Source organism: Platichthys flesus, chromosome 18 (assembly GCF_949316205.1).
Source record: "Platichthys flesus chromosome 18, fPlaFle2.1, whole genome shotgun sequence".
NCBI classification, from domain to species: Eukaryota; Metazoa; Chordata; class Actinopteri; order Pleuronectiformes; family Pleuronectidae; genus Platichthys; species Platichthys flesus.
The window spans coordinates 11057280-11081308 of record NC_084962.1 but is presented as its reverse complement, the minus strand read 5'-3'; the positions used below and the strand labels follow the sequence as shown (position 1 = coordinate 11081308).

Here is a 24029-nt window from a genome sequence, read left to right as displayed (position 1 = left end):
TACTTACTCGTGTGTTTTCTTTCTTCATTACACAATATCTACAAATAGAAAAATGTATTATCTACTATCCTACATATGTAGTGTGGCCCTATAGAAACACATGATTTGATGTTTTAACTCATTGTCAGGAGTGTAAAAGCATCCAGTTTTTTGCAGCTCTTTTTTTAAGTCGGCATCTTGCTCAAAGCTTGGATGTGAAATTCTTGCAGACGGCACAGTGTCTGCTGCCGGGATGTTGACAGCACAGACACCGGGGCTCAGAGTATTAGAGCAGTCAACAGAAAACGAGTGAGGCTGCCCTGCATTGTGCTGCCCTCCACTCCCATCACCTGTCTCTACTTCCATCACAACCAGTTTTAAGACCTGTTTTTTTCACAGGTTGACACCCTGAGACACTTTGAGCCAGTTAAAGAACACTGCAGTGAGTCAACTCACTAGATGCAAGTTGCCTTGCTTCTCGACTGATGCATAAACTCATTGAGTTTTTGGAGACAGTCCAATTTTTGTGTGGATTACTGGGCTTTAAAGGTGTCAGTAGGTTTCCTGTGGACAGAGCCAGGACTGTCTCCCCCTGGCTCCAGTGTTAAATGCTGAGCTAAACTAATTGCCTCCTGATCCACAGCCAGGGCCCACAGAGTGTGAAGCCCATATAGTCTCTATAAAGATGAGTGACATGACAGCTCCCAGAAAGTGAAACCAAGTCCTTTTCCATCTCTATGTTGCAGCCAAGCTCCTCTGTGACATTGAGCATGAACAAGATCAGTGTTTTGAAATGTTCTTGAGGAAATTGCATTTTAAATATAATCAGTGCGGAAGAGTATTGCACATGTGTATTGGGACTTGATGATACCACCTCTGACTTTTATTGTGTGTGTGATGAAGAAATAAGAAAACAGAGAGAGATAATTACCTGAGCGCAGCCACCACTCTCGCCACACCATCATGAAGCACAGTCTTGACGGACAGGTCTAGAGGCCCGACAGCGACGCACAGAAGCTTCCCAATGCACTCCAGGGGCTGTCCATCAGTTGCCATGGTGACTGCCAGCTCGTGCACTTTTGACCTCTCGGACCGAGACAAATCGTAAAGTCGACTGTAGCTCTGGAGCTGTTCCTGGAAACGAGGAGCAAAACACACAACATTTTGTAAAGAGGTGATTAAAGATATTAAAGAAAAGAACAGAAGAAAGAAAGTAAAAGGCAGAGAAAAGAGGTGGTGGTGGTAGTGGATTGAAAAAAGTTGAGTTAATGACAGTCGTCTATTGACTCAGAAGGCAACACCGTCCTGTTCCCTCTCTTGATTGTTTTTCTCTCTTCCGATTAAAAAAAGGTTGCAGCGTTCGGTTGTGTGCGTGTGTCACTATTTAGGAGGAAGATAAACTTGAACATTTTTAAATAGCATTAATAATAATTCCTCATATTTTCACCAGCTGCCCTCTGGCAGACGCTTCAGGTCAATAACATCACAAACAAACAGAATGTAAAACAGCTTTTAGCCCACAGCAATAAGAGAACTGCAATCTTTTGTTTTGGTTTGTGTTTTGTACATTTATACTCTGCACCTTAAGGTTTGCTGCTGTTTCATTGTGCACTGTGGCATGACAATAAAGTATTCAATTCTATTAAAATAATAATTTAATGGTGATACATTTCAACATCGATTTATCTATTTATATATATACAGTTTACCTGTATCAATTAATGTATACATTTCAACATCTATTTATTCATGTCTACATATATTTACTTTTGTCATTTCTACATTTATTTTATTTCTGTGTCTGTGTGTTTTTTGTCCTTCACACACCTTTTTCACTAACATAGATGTTATGGAGTCCGATTGGATTCAATTTAAAACCTCTATCTGTAATATTAATAACAGCTGCAGTCTGGTTGTGGGGTGATGCAGGTCATAGAGGCAACACAATAACATGCTTGTTCACACAACAGTCTTTCACAAGCTTCAGATATGGAATTATAAAGACCACAGTAAACGGACAAGTATCAATGAAGGAAACATTCTGCATTGAAAAGCTCGGGGGTGTGACAGGTTTCCAAAATGCTAGATGCACAGTTCGCCAAGGGAATGACGGAAAGCAGGCGACAGATGCTGCTGCATCATGTATCACTGTGGTGTCTCAGGTTGGCAGACTCTTGGAAATTAATCTGACAGTTGTAGATCTAGAAAGAAGTAATGATCTCTGATCCCACAGTGTTTTGTGGCTGGTGTTTGGAGAGTGCTTTTGTTGATTCCTTTTACAGAGCTGCAAAAAAACATAGATCTGAATTTGTCAATGTCTCCTCTCATCCTCACGTACGGTCACATAAACGGGGATGAGGACGTTTGGGCAGCAATGTCTGCTCTTGTGTAACCAAAACCTTAACCAGCTAAAATATAACTTGATAAAGGGTAAGTTTATGATTTGTAGAACCACAATCTGTTATACCGTGAATTAAGTCTATCGTTACACATAGTCAAACTCAATTTGGTCACATTTAAAAACTACTGAATACGGTAAATAACTGCAAGAATGTAATAACATATTGTAAACAATAATAGTTTTAGTTCTAAACTTGTTGATGTTGTATGGACAGGATAACCCAAAATTAGCCCCTTTTTGAAAAAAGTAATAAAACTGTAGATAAATTCAATAAATAGGTGGAATAATGCGAGAAATATTTTCCCTTTTTTTCGGTCTTGTTTGTTTTGATTTACTTTCTGTCTTATATTCTCATTGTCTCACTGTTACACAAAGTTCTTATTTGCCCTTGTTTATATGTAAATAGTACATGTCTGCTGTTTAATGAATAACTTTCAATAAAGTGAAAAAATACATACACATCATTGGCAAACAGAACAGATGGATGCATGTATATCTGTCAATTTCTGTACTGAGCTGTTAGTCCTATCACTATTCTTTGCCGATACTGGATAACGACACAATTTGACAATGGTTGTACCATTGTGCCACATATTGTACAATATCCGCAGTGTGTACTCTTCTGTACGTAGCAGGTCAAGGCGCCTGTGGTGGATTCCTCTGTGATCCACTATAATTCCCAGCAGCTGGTCACGTACACTTGATAAATGACCACAGTACAGGGTAGCAGAGCCTCACACAGGGCTCCTTCCTTCTATCTATCTTTCTCTACCAATCTTCTCTCTCCTGGTTCTTATATCCTTTTTATCCATCTCCAAGGATACAATTGCTCCCTGCACCAGTAGAAGGTAAGTTTTATTGTAGAGCTTGCGGTGTGTGTGCGCGTGTTTGTGTGTCTGTGTGCAACTGTAGCTTCAGTCTACAGCTCTGCTCTTGTGCTGCCTGTATCTTCCTTTTACTTATGTAGCGTTATCTATTTTTTAAATCCAGATAAACCAAGAGCTACACATTTATATTATTATTATCAACTTGCAAAGTGTGGGGCTCAGAAATGACCACTTTTCATCGGTAATCACATGGTCGCATTGATCGGCTTGTCAAATCATAAAGTCCACTCACCACATCTCTACTTGCATCTTTTTGCACACACACACACACACACACTCAGAAAGGGACAGAGAGATGGCCAGCCCTGAAGAGGTGACAATGGACTAAGTCACTGTGACTTTGCCTAATGAGATACAACACAGTGTATGTACTGTATATATAGCCATACGGCAGAGCTCATTTGAAACAGCAGCCCGTAGATTTAAATTAATATACCCTTGACTGGTCCCAGTGAGGCCGGGAAGAGCTCAGTCGAGCAGAACCACCACAGAAAGGTACAACACGCACACAAACACACACGTATATACGCAGCACCTCAACAAGTACAGGCACAACCTGTATGTCAAATTAAAGGTGACCTCACGAACAAGCAGGGTAACAGGATGTGATTCTTCAAGTGTGTGTGTGTGTGTGTGTGTGTGTGTTTGTGTGTGCGCGTGCGTGCACATCACAAAGGCAGATGATACGTTTGTAAGTTTATCGTAGTTTTGGAGTTTTAGTTAAATAACAAGAATGAAAAAAGACCCTAAAACTATCCATGTTGGGTTAGGGTTTTGCATTACTTTCAGTTACATGATAAAGAATGTGATTTGATCTATATCTAGTGATATAAGTGCCCTTTAAATAATAGAAAAGATACTATAGTGATATGATCCGTACACTAATTCAAAACTTGTGAGCAGTGCAGTATATAATTAAGACCATCGAGGTAATTAAAGTAAGTCTCATTCTGGAACAGTTTCTTCTTCCACTCTTCTTTCCACTTTAGCACAGGATATTCTTTTAAAGAACATTTGAATGCAATATCTAGAGTTTCTTACACATACACATCAAAATCATACTGATAATAAATTCTAGTGTAACTATGGATACCTGCAGCAAATAATAAGCAATTATCTTGCACTCAGATAATATGTTGCTTGGACATATTACACTGCTTCTGTGTGCCTGGAACATCTGCTCGTATTTCTCCTCTGCTTTCAGCTTCTCCACTCGGATGTTTTGTGCAACCATTCTGGCAATATATCCCAACCAATAGAATGACAGGCGTAGTGTTGTTGCGCTTATTGCGGGTACGTTTGCTTTACATCTTTCAGAGTCCTGTAGTGATCGTCCGTCCCAAGTCAAACTGAAAGACCGCTATCTTCAACAAACATAACATTTATATTCAACAATGGGAAATCTCTTGGGAAGATGGGTTCTACCTGCTGGCTGTCTCTGAACGACAGAATGATGTCATGGCTCAGAGTGTCCAGGTGGGCCTGAGATTGTTGCATGTGCGCCAGAGCCTCATCAAAAGTCATCCCCGCTGGGCCCATCCCCTCGTGCTCCCCGCCACCATCGCCTCCTTTCTTCCGGCTCTTCTCGGCCAGCTGGCGCAGGCCCTTGGTGGCTCGCTTTATCACCTCCGACCTCGCCTGGATGCTCAGCTGGAGACGGGATAGGATGGGCATAGGGAATAGACAGCAGAGGATGGGGAGGGGGATAAGGACATTTGGGAGGGGTCAAATTGAAGGAGCAGAGGAAGAGGGAGGTGCACAGGTTATAAGCATTTATTTCACACTTAACATTTTAAAGATAAGTTACAACCCAGTCTATCGTTGCCGAAGTAACATCAGGAACTAAAAGTTTTGTGTGTGTGTGTGTATGTGTGTGTGTGAGGAGTCTTTGTTTATTTAAGAGAGAGGCTAAGATCATAGCTGCCAGCCTTGTGAAATTGATTATATTCTGTGAGAGCAGGTTCCCCATTCATGGGGAAAAGAGAAGGCCTTTGGCTGTAGCAGGTTTTACTCTCTTGAATGAATGCACACAGGCGCTGACAGGCCCCACACACACACACACTTGCACCAAAAAGACACTAAAAAATCTCCAGACTCCACACTTCCAGCTACCCTAGCCACACACCCAGATAAATACTTCTCACACACAGCCTGACGGCCAGGACAGGACAATTTCTCAAATGGAGTTACATGACAAACCATTATTATTACTTTTAAGGGGAAGTGTGTGTATGTGTTTGTGTATCAGGCTGTATTTGGTCTGTTGTTTCATCTGCAAGCTGGTCTTTAAATGTAGAGGTACATGTAGGCATTCACAACCGATGTCAGTCCAAGCCTTGGACAAACCGGTTGGGGGTTGAGGAACAGAGGATATCTCTGCTCAAGAGGTTATTAGAGATCAATACTTCAAAGGAGGGAAAATGCCAACTGCCTCCATAGCTCTTTAGAAATATGCCCAGTGTGAGGTAGGCTAAGTCTTGCCACCCATCTCTCCCCTTGGCCTTGTGGGGAATGGATCAATCTATCATGGGGGACAACGGGGGTGCAAAAGGTCAGACGCATTTTGAACAATGAGGGGGGTCACGATTCTCAATTTCAAGGGTTCAGAAAGTTCAGAAAAAAAGGAAGAGAGAAGAAAGGTGAGGGAAGAAGGAGCAGTCAGTGGGATCCGGAGGAAGTTATTCAGCATGTTAAAAAGCACAGTGGGAAAACAATGCCTGCTGGGATTTGGGGTTTAATTGGCTCTGAAATAGAGAGGGATCAATTAGCTCCCCTGGAGTCATGGGGAAAAAGATGGGCTTTAACAAATGGAAGCGTCTAGAGGTGGAGCTGCAGGGTGCAAATGAGAAAAAAGGATTAATATATAATATGTAACAATTCTTCATTAACTTGTCTACAAATGACTAGAGCTATTTTATTCTCTTGTGCACTTCTTGCATTATCAAAAATATTAACCACAATGCTAAAACCCAGAGAAATCCACCAATTTTATTTAAAGTGACAGGACGTGTAATTCTCATTAAAATGCGTCATTTATCCTCTTTACCCGTGGCTGTGTCCATCTTTGCAACAATTTCCGGGGTTAAGGAACGTATATGACTAATGAAAAGCCCACTGCTAGTCAGTCAGCGAGGGTCCATTGTTTGTACTTGTCATTCTTAGCGTTCTGTCTCCGAAGCTCTCCCAGTAAAAGGAAACGTGATACAAGAACACTGTGGCACAAGACATGGTGGTTGAGACAACAACTCCCACAATCCCACGCTGTTTCATGACAACATCAAAATAGCCCTTTTGTTATTGTTGACTGAGAGACCCCTCCTGGCTAAATTTACGTATTGTATGTTTAAGTACTCTGCAGGACAGTTTGTGTTGCAATTATGTGGCGGATATCTCTTGTGCAATGTTGTGATAATTTGAATTGAATTGAATTATAAAGTCATTTAGTGAACAAAAATAAAATTTGTTATTGTGATTTTAATGATTAAAAAAAAAATGATAAGGCGTCCAACCCCAACCAGTTCCTGTGTGAAACGCTGTAGCCTCTTTGATACTGTACTGTGTCCTACTAGTTTTTAGGGTTCATATGAAAAATATAGTAATTCAGTTAGTTGTTTTCTGGCCCAGTTTAGACTCACAATTTTGGCTGCGTCAGGTGAGAAGGTGATATTATCCAGGAGGTGAACCGCGTCGGCTGGGACCAGTCGGTCCAGATACTTGGCACAGGTGTCGTAAGCGTGCAGGTAATCTGGGTCGCTCTGTGGGGGCCTCTTCAGCAACTGGGGGTCTCCTTTCCAAAACAGCTTCTGCAGCCAAACCGAATGGACCGCACTGGGGGAGACCGTTGCTCCTCCGCCACCGGGCACAGGCAGCCGATTGGCAAGTTTGGAGATGGACAGTACGTTCTGACTGGTCAGTACTGACTGCAGAGTGACCAGCGGATCCAAGGATTCATCGGTGAGCTTGCGGTAATCCAAGCCTGCAAAGAGACGGACATTTGTTGTCAATGCATAAGAAGCTTTAAATGTGTGCTGACATTTCTACACTGTATCGAATACATTTAGAATGTGTTTTCCTTTAACAAATCCCCTGTGCTAATAACTCATTGTATGTACACAAAAAGGTACCACGCAGACTAGAGGGCTCCCTCACGTCCTCGTACACATTACCTTCCGCAGCTCCTTGCCCTGGTTGTTGCGACTGAGCCATTAAAGAGTTGATATCAAATGTAATCTATATGTTCAGTAGCTCAGCAAAGTAATAAGAGGTAGGAGTTTAATATAAGGTTGCGTTTCTGTACACTGTGTAATATATAAAACAACTTATTTGTAAGGTACATTATACAATTCTGGACATGAGGTGTATATTAAAAAACACAGGGAGCATTTTCAGGCATTGCACATTTAGTTTAGCACAAAGGCCGAAGAGTCAAACCACGTGTCAGAGAGGCCTATTTGAATGCACTTAACACTGCATACACAGCACAGTACTTGCTATGGTTACATATGTGCGAACCATGAAGCACTGCCAGGTTAATGACAGTGTTCCAAAATGCACAGGAAGTTCAATGTTCCCTCGCATGACAGAAGCGCGGCGTGGAGACATGAATAACAGATGACATTAAGAGGTTAAAGTGCACAACAAAGACAGCATGTGACCTAAATGTGTGAAAGTGCTGCTGTCTGTCCGTGTTGGCATGCCAAGGGGTAGAGGTTGTCCTTGGGTCTGTCCATGTGCATCACATCCCCCAGACTGTGTGTGTGTGTTTGTGTGTGTGTGTGTGAGAGAGAGAGAGAGAGAGAGAGAGAGAGAAAGAGAGTGGGACAGACAGAGAGAACTGGTGACATGCTTGGTCTCCAGCATTATCAGACAGACACATTACGGTAGCAACACCACAGCCTGTCTGGGCTTTAAATATTTAAGACTGGTCTGCCGGTGGGGAGGGCTCAGTCAACCATGATCAGAACCCCCCCCCCCCCCCCTCACCCACACACACACTCACACTAAACTCAGCCGAGTACACACACACACACAACACTTACAACTCAGACAGGCCCAGACGGACACTTAAACAGCAGATAAGACGTACATGCACCGACACGTGTAATCTCTGTCTCTTTCCCCTTGTCCCACCCACTCCTCTCTCTGCCACTGTCTCTTCAGAACCTCAGCAGCATCTCATTCTCATCCTCAGGAGAGCTCTCTCAGACAGTCACCTGGTACTGTGTCTGAAATTGTGATGAATATTGGTCACACACCACCTGTCTCTGCAGCAGCGTCTGTATGCCTCTCTGTAAGTGGGTCTGTGTGGGTTAGTTTGCATGTGTCTGTTCAGGGTGGAAAATTTGCAATTTAGAGTGGGTATGTGTATGAGAATGTGTGTGTGTGTGTGTGTGTGTGTGTGTGTGTGTGTGTGTGTGTGTGTGTGTGTGTTCGTGTCAAAGTTTGATAGCGTTAGTAGAAAGTTGGTGGCCCTAGAGACACCGCAACAGACTGTGTGTCAGTTTTCTACAGGAGTGTGAATGTGTGGGTTGCATTTTGAACGGTTACACGTGTGTGTCTGTCTGCGTGTAAGCGTGTGTGACAGAGAGCGATTCAGGGAGTGTTATTATCAAAAAGTCAGTCTATTTGTCAGCACAAGATTATTAATTAAACTGGTGGTGTACCTGCCCACATATACTTGTGTATGTGTGTCTGTGTCTGTGTGTATGTGTGTGTGTGTGTGTGTGTGTGTGTGTGTGTGTACAGCTAATGTTCAGTTGTAGCTTTGTTTTAGATTTTGCATGTGGCTGTTGTAAGAGAGCTACTCAGCATCTAAAAATAATTTGTTCATGTACATTTTCTTGAATGGGCAATAAATAACCTAGCTACAAGGTTACAAAGCTCTACATCTAACTATGAAGACATCATTAACACTCTAGTTGTATGTGGTGTTTCAGATTATGCTATTTAATAAAAACCTTGTGAACAACTACCTACTGTCATATCTTCTCAGAGTGTGGAAGCCATATCCCACACACAAAGAGGGAAACGCATCTGCAACTCTCCCAAATATCCTGAATACAAACAAGTTAGCCTAATTTCCAAGCTCTCGACAGCTGACAAATCCTCTTAGCAACTGTTTAGCCCTTAGCTCTTTTTGTCCCACCGTCTGAAATCAAGAACCACTGTTCGAAAAAACATTAAGAAGATGAAAATTCCACTGACACCACTGTAAACTGCTTATGTTCTGTGCAAGAGTAACTGGGACCTGGCAAATCTTTTGCTAATGTACAGCAGGGATGTGAGTGAAAGTGAAATGCAGCAGTGGGGGTGTGAGTTTAGAGGCGAATTCCAATTTTTGTTGGTTTATGTCAAAAAAATGCATCTTGATGTGGATGACTCACAGGTGTGCGTGTTTGTGTGTGTAGGGCTGTTCAACGGAGACATGTGTCACCGGCAAAAGCTGTGGTGCTATCTGGAGCAGCAGGAAGAAGTGAGGCGTGAAAACACAGCTGACACCCGGCTGACCTTTACTGAACTTCACCGAGAAGTGACACCACCTCCACCTGTACACAACAAAGTTTAAGCAGGATGACATGCCGCAACCTGGACGTGACGTCCTTGGAGCGGGTTCAGCCTGTGTCTGTTGAGCGCTGGCACAGAGGTGGAGGTGTCTTCGCGTTTATAGGAAAGGTGAATAGTTCTGTCAGTTTTAATCCCGTTTTAAATTTTAGAATTGTTATACATGAGAGTTGGCGGAGCAGAAGAGGTACAGTGAGATCAAAAGACAAGACGAGGTCGAGATAAAAGAAAACATTAGGGGTATTTTATGTGCTGCTAAGAGAAAAAAATGTGTGAGTATTTGCTTTTTTTATCCGGCAGCAGAAGTATACCATGGATTTACGATTTCAGCTGTTGATTTCTGTAACTGTACATGCCAATCTGTGGCTCAGAGGTTATCGACCGGCCAGAGGGAACATCAGCATCTGTCTGTGAGTCATCAATCATGTCATGGGGGATTTGATTCAAGTCCTCAACAGGGGACTTGATTTCTTGACATTAAAGTCTTAAGGCCGATGTCCCACCAATAATAGAGTAATTCCTTTATCCTTCAAATGTCTTACTTCTCAGAAACAAGATTATTTGACATTATAGGGGTATTGCCAGTTCTGTACATTTTAAACAGCGTTCACAATTTAATTGACTCTAACCAACACTATTTGAAATGTTTTCCTTTTGACTCATAGATAGAATCATGACGTTTCGAAGCAAGAATGACTTCCACTTCATTAATAAACATAATTTTAGGTTTTATTCTGTCTGTCTGTCGATCGGACTATAAGCCGGATTACTTAAAGTCTACAGAACCTTTTTCCATGAAATGTTTGTGGAGGGTTGGGGCATGATCCAAGGAGGAATGTAGTCGATTATGGACTGGATTCAGCTAACATGACGAGAGAGGGTGTTAGAAAGCAAAATCCATCGGTCCCTAATTTGTGAAGATATACCACATCTTCATGATCCACGAGTGAAAAATGGGATTTACAAATGCCTTCAATGATTTGTTTCATTAGGTACCACATATCTGTATTTAAACTTGCATTTACTCTTCAATGAATGTATTCTAATCGAGGTGTGACAAGTTATTGTGTCTATTTAGACAACCATCTCTCCCAAAATGAGACACAAATTCACAGAAAACCCAGATGCCCCAGCACGCAGCATGCATTCGTTATTCTGTGCGAGTCTATACCGAACATCAGTTATATCTGTAAAGTTACAAATCTGTGAGTCAAATATATGTTATATTCATTTTGTGATTTGTGCATTTGTAACACTGCTTTACATTTGCACAAATTGGTTGGCAAACTGTATGTGTGTGGATTTGAACCCTCAGTTGCGAGCACCCAGTTACGCACCAGTCATTGAACACTTTTGTCAAAGCTTATTTCTCTTTACACATTGGCTACATTTGTCTGACACACAAATGCTACTCCTGGCTTTTCTTCTTTTTGTAAACTGCCCTCGGGTTATGAAGCGACCACACCATCTGCATCACAACGACACAGAAATAGAAATTACAAGTGTCTCACCGTTGGCGACAGCTCGAAGCTTCTTGAGCATTTTGACATGGGAGTCCGGCTTGATGGTGGTGGTGACGTGAGGCTCACAGCCGGCAGCGTCCAGGAGGGTGTAGTAGTAGAGCAAGCGGCCGAGGTCAGTTCCTTCCACAGTCTGCAGAACGTACTTGGTCATGTGGCTGTAGAACGCCTGGGGGTCGGTCTTCAAAGTGTCAAAGAGACGAAGGGACTCGCTCCGGGTTTCAATATCCTTGGTGGAAAAACTAGAGGAGAAAGAAAAGAAAGAAAGAGGAAGAGAGGTATGGGATTGACGGAAGGTAGGGTTGAAGGAATTAAGAGGGAGGGAAACAGAATGAGAGAAAAAGACAGAAATAAAGAGAAGAAATGTAGAAAGACGAGAGAGAGGGGGTATGGAGAAAGAAGATGGATGATGTATAGATAGATGTATAGATAGAGAAAAGAAAGTCAGACAAAACAAAAATAGTGAGTTTATGTGAATAAATGTATTTAGCAACAGTAAGTGCAGTAATAATCCCAAAAGTCTTAATACCAATAAATACAATTATAATCCGGTCTATCCTGCGTTCAAAGCTTTGAGAACTTTTTATATGTGCTGCTGTAAACACCTGCTGTGTGAGATACGTCCTCTCTGCAGTAAATATCCACTGGTTTTACCGGTTGTGAAAAAACTTTAAAATTCTGGCATCAGAAACAGCTGTTTGTTGGACAGAAAAACATGTGAGGATCTAAGTGGTTCACATTAGAAGCAGCCGCCACCATGCCTGAAAAAGATAAGACAAAACAGCACCACTGACGGAAAAAAACTAATTTCCTCAACCATCAAAGGGAGAAGAAAAACAGCACTGGGGAATCTTTGGTGGTGCTTTACGGAAACTGCTTTGCAAAAGACAGCATAGCGATCTCCAAGCTTATCACCAAAGATACAGTCCCTAACCCACAAAAGAAATGATGAGGACTTTATAGATTACTACTGAGAAAAACGTGGAAGAACTTTGTCAGCTCTGATATGAAAATGGCAAAATTGAGACAGTTTGAGAGAAGAGATAGACGGAGCGACAGAGCAAAATGTGGAAGGAAAATGCTGAGTTCATAGAGTGGAAGATATCTCCCGGGAAACCTTTTCAGCAATTTTTGTTCAAGTTGTGCACGGCTTTGCTTTTAAAAGAAACCCCAACAACAAATGAAAAAGAAACACAAACAAACTAAAGAACCAAAGAAATAAGATCTAAACGAGGAACGATAAAAAGCATTAAGAGGCAAAGCCGAGGAGAGGGAAGATGTTGGCAGCCGGCTTGGTGCTCGGAGCGAACCGGTGGCTTGTCTGCGAGCGCGGTAACGTGCGCGTCTGTTTATCTCTGGGAACGGGACGAGATCAAAGAGGACAATGTTTCCTCTGGGCACTCCATCAGAGCTGGCCAGGAGGCTTTCGCTAATGAAAAAAGCATAGACGGCGTGCGGCAGCGGACAATGGGCTCGATAATGTAAATAACATTAATCACTCTCACAACAGGGGCTCCAATAAGACTGGAGTCAACACAACAAGCGACTGCTAAGTGCACAAACAAACAGGAGGCCTGAGACCCTGGTCAAGGTCTGATGTTCCACTTTTTAATCACGTTAGCTCCATAGTGACTGAAAGGCAAGAGGACAATGGTGTGAGGGCTGTTTGAGGAGGGTTGGGAGTGCGCACAGGCAGGACTACACACGGCTGCGTGAAGTGGTTTGTGTCACTTCAGTTCCTCAAGGCCAGGCTGTCGTCTTCTCTATCAAAAGAACGACTTGTGCCCCTCTTTGCTCGGGTTGCGAGCACCTCCTCTCCTCGTTCTCCGCGGCTTTCACCATCATTTTGTTTCGGCATCTCCGTCCCTGATAGTTGTATTATGAGTCTAGTGAGTGTTTCCCGTGCAGATGCTGCTCTCTTGGTGGTATTTCTCTCTCACAGTTTTCTGCTCGGTTTCGGCTGCACTTGTGAGGCTCTAATGTCAGAGCTCCTCATTACAATCTTTTGTATTTCAAAAAAAAAAAAGAAGCCGAAGTGAGGAACCAATTTAATCCGTTTGAGTATTCCTCATTCTCCATGCTCTTCGTCTCCCTTCTTCCCCGTATCACATTACCACATTGTGTTTGTTGTTACTTCTGTCAGGTCTGAGCAAAAATAGCAGCATTAGGCTCCAATTATTCTTGCATTCACAGGCCTATTTAATTACCATTGTAATCAGACAACTAGAAACACACTCTGGGAGAGGTCTGCCAGAGCACTGATGATTATTCAGTACATCATTGTACTGCAATTTATGCAAGCTGTAATTTTTTATTATTCCTCTTTTATGATCTGTGCTTCTAATCTGTTTACAAATTACAGTCCAGGGGGTGTAAGAGTGCATTTGAATGGTAGAGTTCATTGCACGGGCAGCTCAGTAAGAGGAGTGGGTCATCCACTGACCAGAGGGCCGGTGGTTCGATACCCGGCTCCTCAGTTCTGTATGCCAAAGTGTCCTTGGATGCCGAATTGCCCTGATGGCTGTTGTGTGATAAAAGACAAGACTTGTAGGGTAAAGTGCTTTGATTTGTCGCCAAGACTAGAAAAGAGCTCTAAATAGTACGACCATTGCAGCCAAATTGTATTTCTTTGCAGCAGGTCAGATGTGCACAGCTGTTTCCCTTCTTCATAGTCAGGCTTTCTTCTGCCAGTTAGCATTGTTAATGCTATCAAAACAGGACGATTAACTTTGATTTTACCCACTTAAACAGGTGCAATTACGCTCACAAACAAATTAGCATTTAAATAAATAACAAATAACAGATCATTAAGACACTGGCAACATAATCCATATTATTTTAACCGTCAACTAACATTTGGCTAGTTTCAAATCCATGAACAATGGAGCACTATTGGTATATTTTCTGTTCGTCAGATAAGTAAAAACATAAACTGACCTTTTCTTTTAGCTCAAGTTTTGGTTTCCACCAACCCCTGAAGGGTAAATGCATTATATGGATCCTTTTTTTTTCTCAAACAGGTCATTGCTCGATCAAGAAACTATGAGATCAAAATGAAAACGTGACCGGCCATAAAATCTATAATAATGCTAACAGAGGAGAAATACAACTAACACCTATTTGTTTGTTTTGCAGGTACTTGGACAAAAGACATCATTTTGACAAGATGATGGTATTTAGAGCAATGGTGACAAACATACTGACCACCTGATATTGCCACATTTAGAGCACCTCTGCTAGCATGGCTAAATATATATAGTTATGATTTTTCACAGGTAAGAAACTAATTTTTCCTATTCCAATATTATCACACAGGGACCAGCAGGGTGACAGCAGCATAAAAGAGGAGTGGGTGGTAGAAGGGAACTGACTGCATTGTCTGAGGTATCAAACCTAATTGCCCATGAGCCATGTATACGGCATGACCTACCTGAAGTATTCCAAGTCTCAAGTCAGTCAGAAATACAGTTTTTGTACAAGTGGCACCATTACTCAACCAAAGGTTATGCAATTATATTTGTCAGTTCAGGTCCTGCTCTTAGTGGTTCAGCCCCCATGAGTCCAGGCAGCAGGCTTACAGTCACGCTCGAGGTCATGGTCACGTTTGGGGCCCGAACCCTGCAGAGTAACCGTGGACAGCGCTTCAATAATCCCTAAATAACAGCGAAACCAGCAGCAGAACACATGAACCGAAGCCAACCTGTGTGTAGCAGCAGCCAGGCCACATTCACACTGAATGCTACAAATACTTTTCTCCAGGGAAGCTCATTAGTATGCTACGCACACACTCAAATGAACGCACCGCAAGACGCACAACCTTAATTTGAGAGGAAGATTTGAGATAATTAAATGTAGAACGTCAACAGCAAGAGGCAAATAGCTGCGTGTGTTTGCTCTAAGGTGAGAGCTAGTTACATGTCAACATCCTCATGCACACGTCTAAACTCGTTTTTAGAGATCAACTGATATGGAAAATAAACAATCGCTGCCTTGTAATTTGTACGTTTCTATAACAAAACAATACGACCATAAAGGACAAAGAACACCTAGTATGAAACTGCAGCAACAGAGAGAGAGAGAGGATGAATTTAAAAATATTCACACTTAATATATTTTCAAAGTATTCAGGAAATAATACACTAAATTATTGCGTGTGTGGAGTCTGAAGTCATCCACGGTTCATTTCCTTCAACCAAAATGAATCAATAACAACTCCAGCAAGACGAGTATCAGTGATGTTAAGTAAACTTCAAACCTAATGGTTATATTTTGAAGAAACAGTTGCAAGTATTTTCCTCTTGCAAGATAGAAGCCGTTCTCTCTCGGGGAAAACTGATTCCCCAACAGCTGAAACCAAACTGAATACATGAAAATGATTGTGGGTAAAGAAAAATAGATTAAGAAAAGCTTAAAAAACACAAATATGCTCCAAACGTATTGACAGGTGACTTGTGGAGAGCACATCTGCACCTTCCTGTGTTCGACAATTTATATAAATGTTTTCAATAGGTGTCATTAAAATGTCATTACTTGCTGAAATTCATGTCCCTAACGGGCAGCTGACGATGTCGGTGTTTAGCAGCGCATTGATTCCTCCAAAGTGTCTATTCTGTGTTAACAGTGGTGCAGGGACTCTCCGGGTCTATCATCCATCTCTACTTCCTCCATTTATCTGCTCCTCCCTCCCTCCACTCACTGATTCTGGGGTTAATTCTCTCTTCCTAATGACCTTTCCCTCCATCCTGTGTGTTTGTAGAGCTCAGCGCTAAGAGCTCAGCAGTTCTTTCCATTAATTTTTCTCAAAGACTGTACATTTATGCATTTACTTATTAATCACCCTTTCATCGTATTATTACACCTAAAGTGCTGCAGATATACATAGTGGTATCAGAATTACCAGGGTGTGTGTGTGTGTGTAAGTCTGTGTAATAGCAGTTACCCTGCAGGGAACAATAAGTGTCTAAATTCCATCTTGCACCTGTGCTTCTGTCTGCAGTTTTACACCGTCTGGTCTATTTATATCAGTCAATGCGTCCACCCATGTGTTTAATCCATATTGCAGATGCAAGATAATATCATGAATATTCTTCATGCATTTGTCACAATCTTGAGAATTTGGACAAAAAACACTCATTTAACACACACACAAACACACACACACACACACACACACACACACACACACACACACACACACACACACACACACACACACACACACACACACACACACACACACACACACACACACACACACACACACACACACACACACACACACACACACACACACACACACACACACACACAGTAGGGTTTTCTAAAGGGGTAGGTGTTTAATTTATCGTTACGGGTAGTCCATAAACCATTTTCTTATATCAGGATGTGACAGGGGGATATTTATCACAGATTCACACAAACGTGTTCATGCAAACACAAGCGGACACACACACATATTGAAAGCACTGAAAAGGAATTCTATTAAAACAAGGAAAGGTGCACACCTAGTCAGATCCTATGGGTATGAAGTCGGAGGAGAAATAAATTATAAACACACTTACATTCCCTCTCTCTTTCAGCCACACACAAATACAGACACACACCCACACCCACACACCCACACACACCCTTGATTTACTGTGCTTATGAGCCATGTTTAACAACTCCAGTGGCCTTATATGTACCTTTCTTTCATTTAACTTAGGGATGACTGCGTAAGCCCAGCATAAAACCAACAGATCATAACAGACATGGAAATACATAAGTAATCATGAGCCACAACTATTTCTGGACCAAAACATTGTTATCAAGGGAAAATAATTCAAACTGATGCGATGACACAAGCAACGTGAACTACACCGATGAGCGAAAGGAGATGGGAACAATGCTGTGAGAGAGCTAATGCGAAGGTGTTTGTTTTTTGCAGTGTGAGTGCATTTACCCGCTGTCTGTGAAGAGGAACTCAAGGTGAGTCATGTAGACCTCCCACAGAGGCACACTGTAGCGCTTCGCCAGAGATAGAGCGATTCTGTACACGCTGTCATCTAGGGTCCTAAAACAAATACAGACAAACACACACAAGCAGAAAGGATCGGGAAAAAAAGATTTAAAAAATGCGTGAAGTAAAAAATGATTCAAGCACAGAGAGAGACGATAGGAATGATTATGTCTAATTGCAAAGGTTACAACATAGGAAACATGGTGGTAAAGGTGTGGTCCAGTCCCACCCCTGCTTACTCTGTGAGACCAAGAATGGTTTCCTTCTTGTAGTCGGAGTCAGAGCTGAAGCGCTGGACGTCCACGCCGCGGCCCAGCCCCTGCAACAACTGGGCCTGGGTGAAGTCAGTAAGACGCTCGTTGTACACTTGCAGCTGACCTATCAACTTCTTCAGATCCTCCGGCCAACTTGAGTAGGCAGACACGTGCTGCGTGACCAATCGAATCAGCTCCTTGGGGTCAGCCTGCAGAAAAAGGGGGATATAATTCTCCTGTTTACACCCAAACGGCGGCTGAATGTGTTATTTCATGCTTGTGGTCTCACGGATGAAAGGGGATATTGGATGGATATTGTGCTAAGAGCAGAATGTGATAATCCTGAAAATGATTATCACACCCCACTTCCTCTGAATGAAAGCAAGTAAAAAGTGAACTGGTAGATACTGGCCCCTTTGCAGTAGGGGGATACAAATGATGGCTACTGATCTGACCACTTAAAGGACCCTTGTGTAGGAGTTAGTGCCATCTTGTGGTGAGGTTAGAGATTACACCAGACTGACAACCCCTCCCTTTCAAGCATTTAGGAAAATTTGATGGCTTTCAGGTAATGTGAAAAAAGTGAAAATGCCCTCTCTAAATGCCAGTATTTGATTTGTCTATCCTGAGCTACTGTAGAAACATGGTAGTGCCATATGGTGGGTTCTGTGGGAGGGACCTGCTCCTTATATATATATATATATGAGGGGTTATTATAAGCTAATGAAATGCATTAACTCCTAATTTCAGATAATAAATGCAAACTATAACAAAGTTGTAAATTTTGAAAATACTTATTTTCAACAATAAATCATCTAAAATCTTTAACACTGAACCTTTAAAACCTTTATCATTCCTGCAAACTTTAAAAACATTAAGCCAGTGTAATTTGCCAATGGCCTTCATTGTGATGTTAAAGACTAATTTGCAGTAATAATGTCAAAAAGAAAATAACACTGTTAAGAAAAAGCCAAAATAAATTTGTTTATAGTCTCAAAGTTTAACTTCTAAATATCACGTTTCCTTTTTAGAATACACTCTTAAAAGGTTAGAAAGAATCTTTATTACTATATGTTAATTCCATAAGCACAATATCCAAGGTCATGTATTAAATAAGGAAAGAGGGACACTGTGATATCAGCAGAAGAAAATAATATTTAAAATGTCTTCCTATCCACTATTGGTATGCAATATTGGAGTTTGGTGGATTGAGGTGAACAATTGGTGACACAGAGTCGAGTGCCATTAAATCATAGCAGAAGAAAAGGGCACAACGAGATTACATTATCAAAAAAGAAGGAGCAAGACCTCAATAGATGGAAAAGCTTTTGTGAGCATGATAGACACACTGTATCACACAAGTATCTGTTTCTCATATTCATTTGAGAGACATTATAATCTCTTCATTGAACTGGAATCAGTGCCACCACTCAGCTCTCATGCTAATTTGTGGAGAGCTGACCCAGTGGTCACTTCCAGTATGTAAATGAAATCAAATCCTATGCTGCACAAAAAGCATTATCCTGGTGGGCAACCATGACACATTAGACAACTGTGTAACTGTTACATCTCATAACCAACTTGAACTGCAAGAAAGATTGGTTATTACTCTTTCTATTATGAATTATTTTGAAATGATTCATTTTAGGTCACAGGAGATGAAAAAAAATCTGGAGATGTTTGAGATGTTTCCGGCATTCCCGCATTGGCTGCACTTTCCAGAACAGAATGCAGGTCTTCATGCTTCGCTGAGACCAAATAATAAAGCAAATTGTTTCTTGCACCTCAATCAAATCAGGCAATTCACATTTCAACCTTTTTCTTACACTTTAAAATAACAAAGTAATGACTTGTATAAAGAATCTTGAATCTTCCATAATTAATCTGGAATAAGACAGTGGAGTAATTTGTGAGACTGAGGGTAAATATTGTATCTCTTTCATCACCTCTGTTCTCATTAAATGAGCTCCTGAATTTGGTTGTTGGCATCTTAAATGCTGTCGCCCAGCAGGATGTGACGGTTTATTTGTTGATCTTATTTGCATAAGGTAATTATGGCTGCTGGAAAAGTGTGAGTTTGAGAACCGTGTGTGTGTGTGTGTGTGTGTTCGTCTATTCCTGCTGTTAGCATGTATGCGTGCTATTAGATGTTGCCATACCGGAAGTCATGGTGGCATATCCAACTTTCAAAAAGCAGGACATAGGAGCAGGGGGAAAAAGGGAGAGGAAGAGTAGGTAGATACGACAGAACATTGTGTAGAGAGGAAGGGAAGTTGGGTGTGGGTGGGACGATAAGCCCGGAGATGGGAGGAAGAAAGTAACGGTAAAGAGAGGGAAAAAAAAACGGAGCAATGTAATTGATAACGCTTGCACCATTTTAGACGCCGTCTTCAGACAAGGAAGAATGACACGAAAGGGAGAACACAGGGAGCGAGAAGAAAGTGTGCTGGAACTGTGATGGACAGGCCCGTGTTTGAAGAACTTTATTGAAATAAGGCTTTCATGATGAAATTCTGTTTGCATTGGCTCCCTCCGTCATTCATCTGCAGTACTTTGTCCTTCTTTACCTCTCCATACACTAGTTCTTCTTGCTTCTCTGAAATTATTTAACCCGCCCTCCCCTCATGGAACCTCTGGAGTCTGTTCTCTCTCTAATAAGTATTCTTTCCAATCCCAATTTCCGGCAAATTAAGCACAGACAACGCTAATTCCTCGTTTGTTCCCTCGCTTATCTAATTTCTTGCTTATTGAGCTTCAAAGCATCTCAAAGAGACATTTCTAGTCTTTCTTCAAAAAGACAAATGTATAAACTGCATATAAAGTATAATTGCATAACGTAGTGTGTGATGTTGCATCGCTGGAAGGAAGCCAACTCCCTCCAACTCCCCCTTCAGCTGTTCCACTGCTGCCACAGGCTCTTTTTATCTTTTTTCCCCTCTTTCCTGCGATGCTGCTTGAGGGAAAAGAAGAAAATAAGTCTAATTCTCGGTTTAAAATCAGTTCAGTCATGCTTGTTTTCTAATTTTCAGCCTTGATTTTCCATGTTATCATGGTTCAGTCGCTGCACCCTTTAGAAATCCCTTTAACTTCATGGAACATACATTAGAACCCAAAAAATGTGTTGATCAAAATTATTTATGTATTATACTGGGAGTCATCCTCTTATGGGTGAAAATATCTGTATCAAATAACCTGTCAATCATTCCGATATTCCTTTTTCACATGTAACCTTAACCTGGTAATACCTAGTGGTAAATTTGAGTGTCACTCTATACTCATATCTGTCTAGCAATCTAAAAGTAGAAAAAGACCATGTCTATATTCCTAATCATTAAAATATCATATAACCAAACTATTTTGTTTTTAAATATACAAACCTCCCACAGGTGTTTTGGCTTTTACAGGGTATGCCATATCAAGGGTTAGATCCTAATTATTCGATCATCAATATCACACACACACACACACACACACACACACACACACACACACACACACACACACACACACACACACACACACACACACACACACACACACACACACACACACACACACACACACACACACACACACACACACACACACACACACACACACACACACACACACACACAAACACAAACACTTTGCATGGTGAGGATCACACAGAGGTTACAGAGAAACAGTCATGCCTTCCATCTCTACAGAGTTAGCTAGTAATGATCTTAATGAGTTGTATTTGCCCTGACATTTAGTGGTACAGTCTGCGGCCTCATTAACACTAATTCACTAAATGGTGTGTACAGTATGTGTACATAATTAGGAGGATTGCAATTGGGGGGGGGGGGGGGGGGGGTTGGGGAATCGGGCGCCAATTTGAAAGGAATAATCACTCCAGTGACTGGCTCGGCTGCACCGTGGGTCACGACGCGCCGCGGAGGAGAATGATCACAAGCAAGACGCCAGAAGACTGCACAGACGCAAACAAGAGGAGCACGAGTAACCCAGCACAGTCAAAGCGGCGAATCAAAATCAAAGCTTTTGAGGCTACTTAGACCTGAACGTTCCCAGTCAACTGCTACAGTGCATTTAGAGTGCGTATTTGTATAATAGGGCCCTTTCTGCTGCTACTCTACTCCACGGTGCTCCTCTGGGTAAAGTGTGGACCGCTAATGGTCGAGGTACATGGGTGAAATTTGTACGAGTGCACGATTTGTACAGAGAGAGGATAGAGAAGTCATTCAGTCTATACTCATTACTCTCTTCATTTTGACGACAGGGAGCTGACTTGCTGGTCCAGCGACTCGCACCGGTGGCCCGAATCCTGGTTGTGGCCGCGACTCTGCAAGGAATCAGCGTTGACCGCAGGAAAGGTAAATTGTCACTGCATGTAAGCAAATTGCTGTTTTATTAAGTGGTCTCTCTGTTACTTTGAATGACGCTTTCATCTTTGGTTCTAATACAGTGTCTATCTGCTGAGGGCTGTGGTACACTTTGTGATTTATTATGCTGGAAAACTGTGTCGACACTGTCAGAGGGCCGTCAGGTAGAAACAACACACAAACATGTATCCTTAATAAATTCATTCCAATTCACAGACTCCATCTAAGTGTGTGAATTGTAGTAAAGTACCTAACAACGATTTGTCGACTTTTAGTATAAAGCTTAATGTCCTATTCAGGGAACTAAGCAGTTTTGAGGAGTGATTCCTCTCGCTCGCTGTGTGTCTATGGCACAACCGTGTACTATTCAAAAGCATGTGTGTGTTTGTGTCCATGTGTCCATGTGTGTTTGAGTAATCAATACTTGGTTGAAAGCAAAGACAAATGGTTGAGTAAAAAATCTCAATCTCTATAGTCAGCACATTGCTGCACATTCACAGCTAAATGATGCTCAACATAATTATCCCACAGACTCTTTCGCGCAAACACAATCAAGGGTAAATCTCACACACAGGTAAACAAATCTGAGCACTTTAAATAAACATGGGCGATACGTGCATCATATGAGCATCACCAGCATACAATTATGGTAAAGAGCGCCTCTAGGTCGCAAACAAGCAATCCAGCCCTGTATAATGAAAACTTTCAGTGCGAGCGAGTGGAGATTGGCTCATTATGCCTCCGGGAATAATGGCGAACCAAGCCTCCATGTCACTGAGCCTGCTGCTGCGCCGCCATGCCTCGGAGGTGTACTCGGATGGGAGAGTAACGGTTTAAGACCTTGAAAGTCAATGGTGGGAAACAGAATCTTCTGGAAGCAGAGGAATGCTTGTTGTGGAACTCTTTGCCTTTGGGTAACAAAGGATAGTGAAACAGCATTCGACTTGAAAGAGCAATATATTAACAGAAAATAGATACCTAGTTTAAAAAGGTTGAGCATGAATACGTAGTCTATGATGGCAGACCTGCATAACTGCAACCCTTACAGGCTAATCAATTATTTCCTCTGCTAAGGATGATAAGTTTCCTTGTCCCTGTGTGTTTGTTAATTGGTCTGCTTGTTCGTCATCAGGATTACGCAAAAAATAATTTCTATAAAATGATATTGCAGATTTGTGACAAAGGGGCGAATTTCCGAATTTGTTATCATGTGAGATGATTCGACATTTGACATTGAATAATTATCGGATGTTGATTAAATAAATCTGGCACATTTAGAGAACGGATATCTATGAGTGTGTGAATTTGGTGCAGCTTGATTGAATTTAAGTTGGGCCTTCACTTGGTGGAATGCCATTCTTGTGTAAGAATGTAAACGATGAAAAATAATAGAGTAACCCTGTGGCTCATTAGTCAGTGGTTGGAGCAAACATACTAAAGGTGTCTGATTTAAAGGGAAGAAGAGGGAAAGAGGTAAGGATGAAAACTTTATTCCAGTTTTAAACCTCAATCTGAGAGGTTTGGGTTTACATTTTTGGGTGGTGCTGTGTTTGTTTGTTTGCAAAAAGTACTGATTTGCACCACACTCGGTGGAAGGATGAAGCATGGGCCGGGGAAGAATCCATCAAATGATAGCGTGTATCAGGTTTTAGAACCAAATCCAGGAATCTTCATGATATGCTGTTCTATTTTTATTTATTAATCTTTGTTGAGATCTATGAGTTGGTACAATTTGCTGCAGATTATCAGAGCACTTCCTTTTTCCTTTTGAAAGAGCTTGAGCTGTGGGGTTCTTTGGCCTTGGCAGAGGTATGCACTCCCCTGAAAGCCTTTCTATGAGCAGCTAGGGCTTTATCATTTTTGCCATTACATGTATTGGTTACTATAATGGTATACTCACATATAAAAGCTGGTACATGGGGATATGGTATGTTCCAACAATATAAAACAGGGCGAGAAACACAAGTGAATAATAATGACACCAAGAAATCTGACATCAGTACATCAACATCTGTACTGTGATTATAATATGGTTATATTATATCATACATGTTATTATATGAAT

The 24029-nt window shown here is 41.6% G+C and overlaps 1 protein-coding gene across 1 annotated transcript in view; it reads right to left on the bottom strand.

Moving 5' to 3' along the window:
* nbas (NBAS subunit of NRZ tethering complex) overlaps window positions 1-24029 on the bottom strand; it is a 145421-nt gene that overhangs the window by 41229 nt on the left and 80163 nt on the right. The window contains exons 42-47 of the mRNA XM_062411298.1: window positions 17586-17809; window positions 17290-17400; window positions 11340-11590; window positions 6903-7243; window positions 4693-4917; window positions 911-1113 (exon numbers count right to left, since the gene is read on the bottom strand). Coding sequence (XP_062267282.1) covers window positions 911-1113; window positions 4693-4917; window positions 6903-7243; window positions 11340-11590; window positions 17290-17400; window positions 17586-17809 — 1355 coding nt within the window. The remainder of the gene's footprint in view (window positions 1-910; window positions 1114-4692; window positions 4918-6902; window positions 7244-11339; window positions 11591-17289; window positions 17401-17585; window positions 17810-24029) is intronic.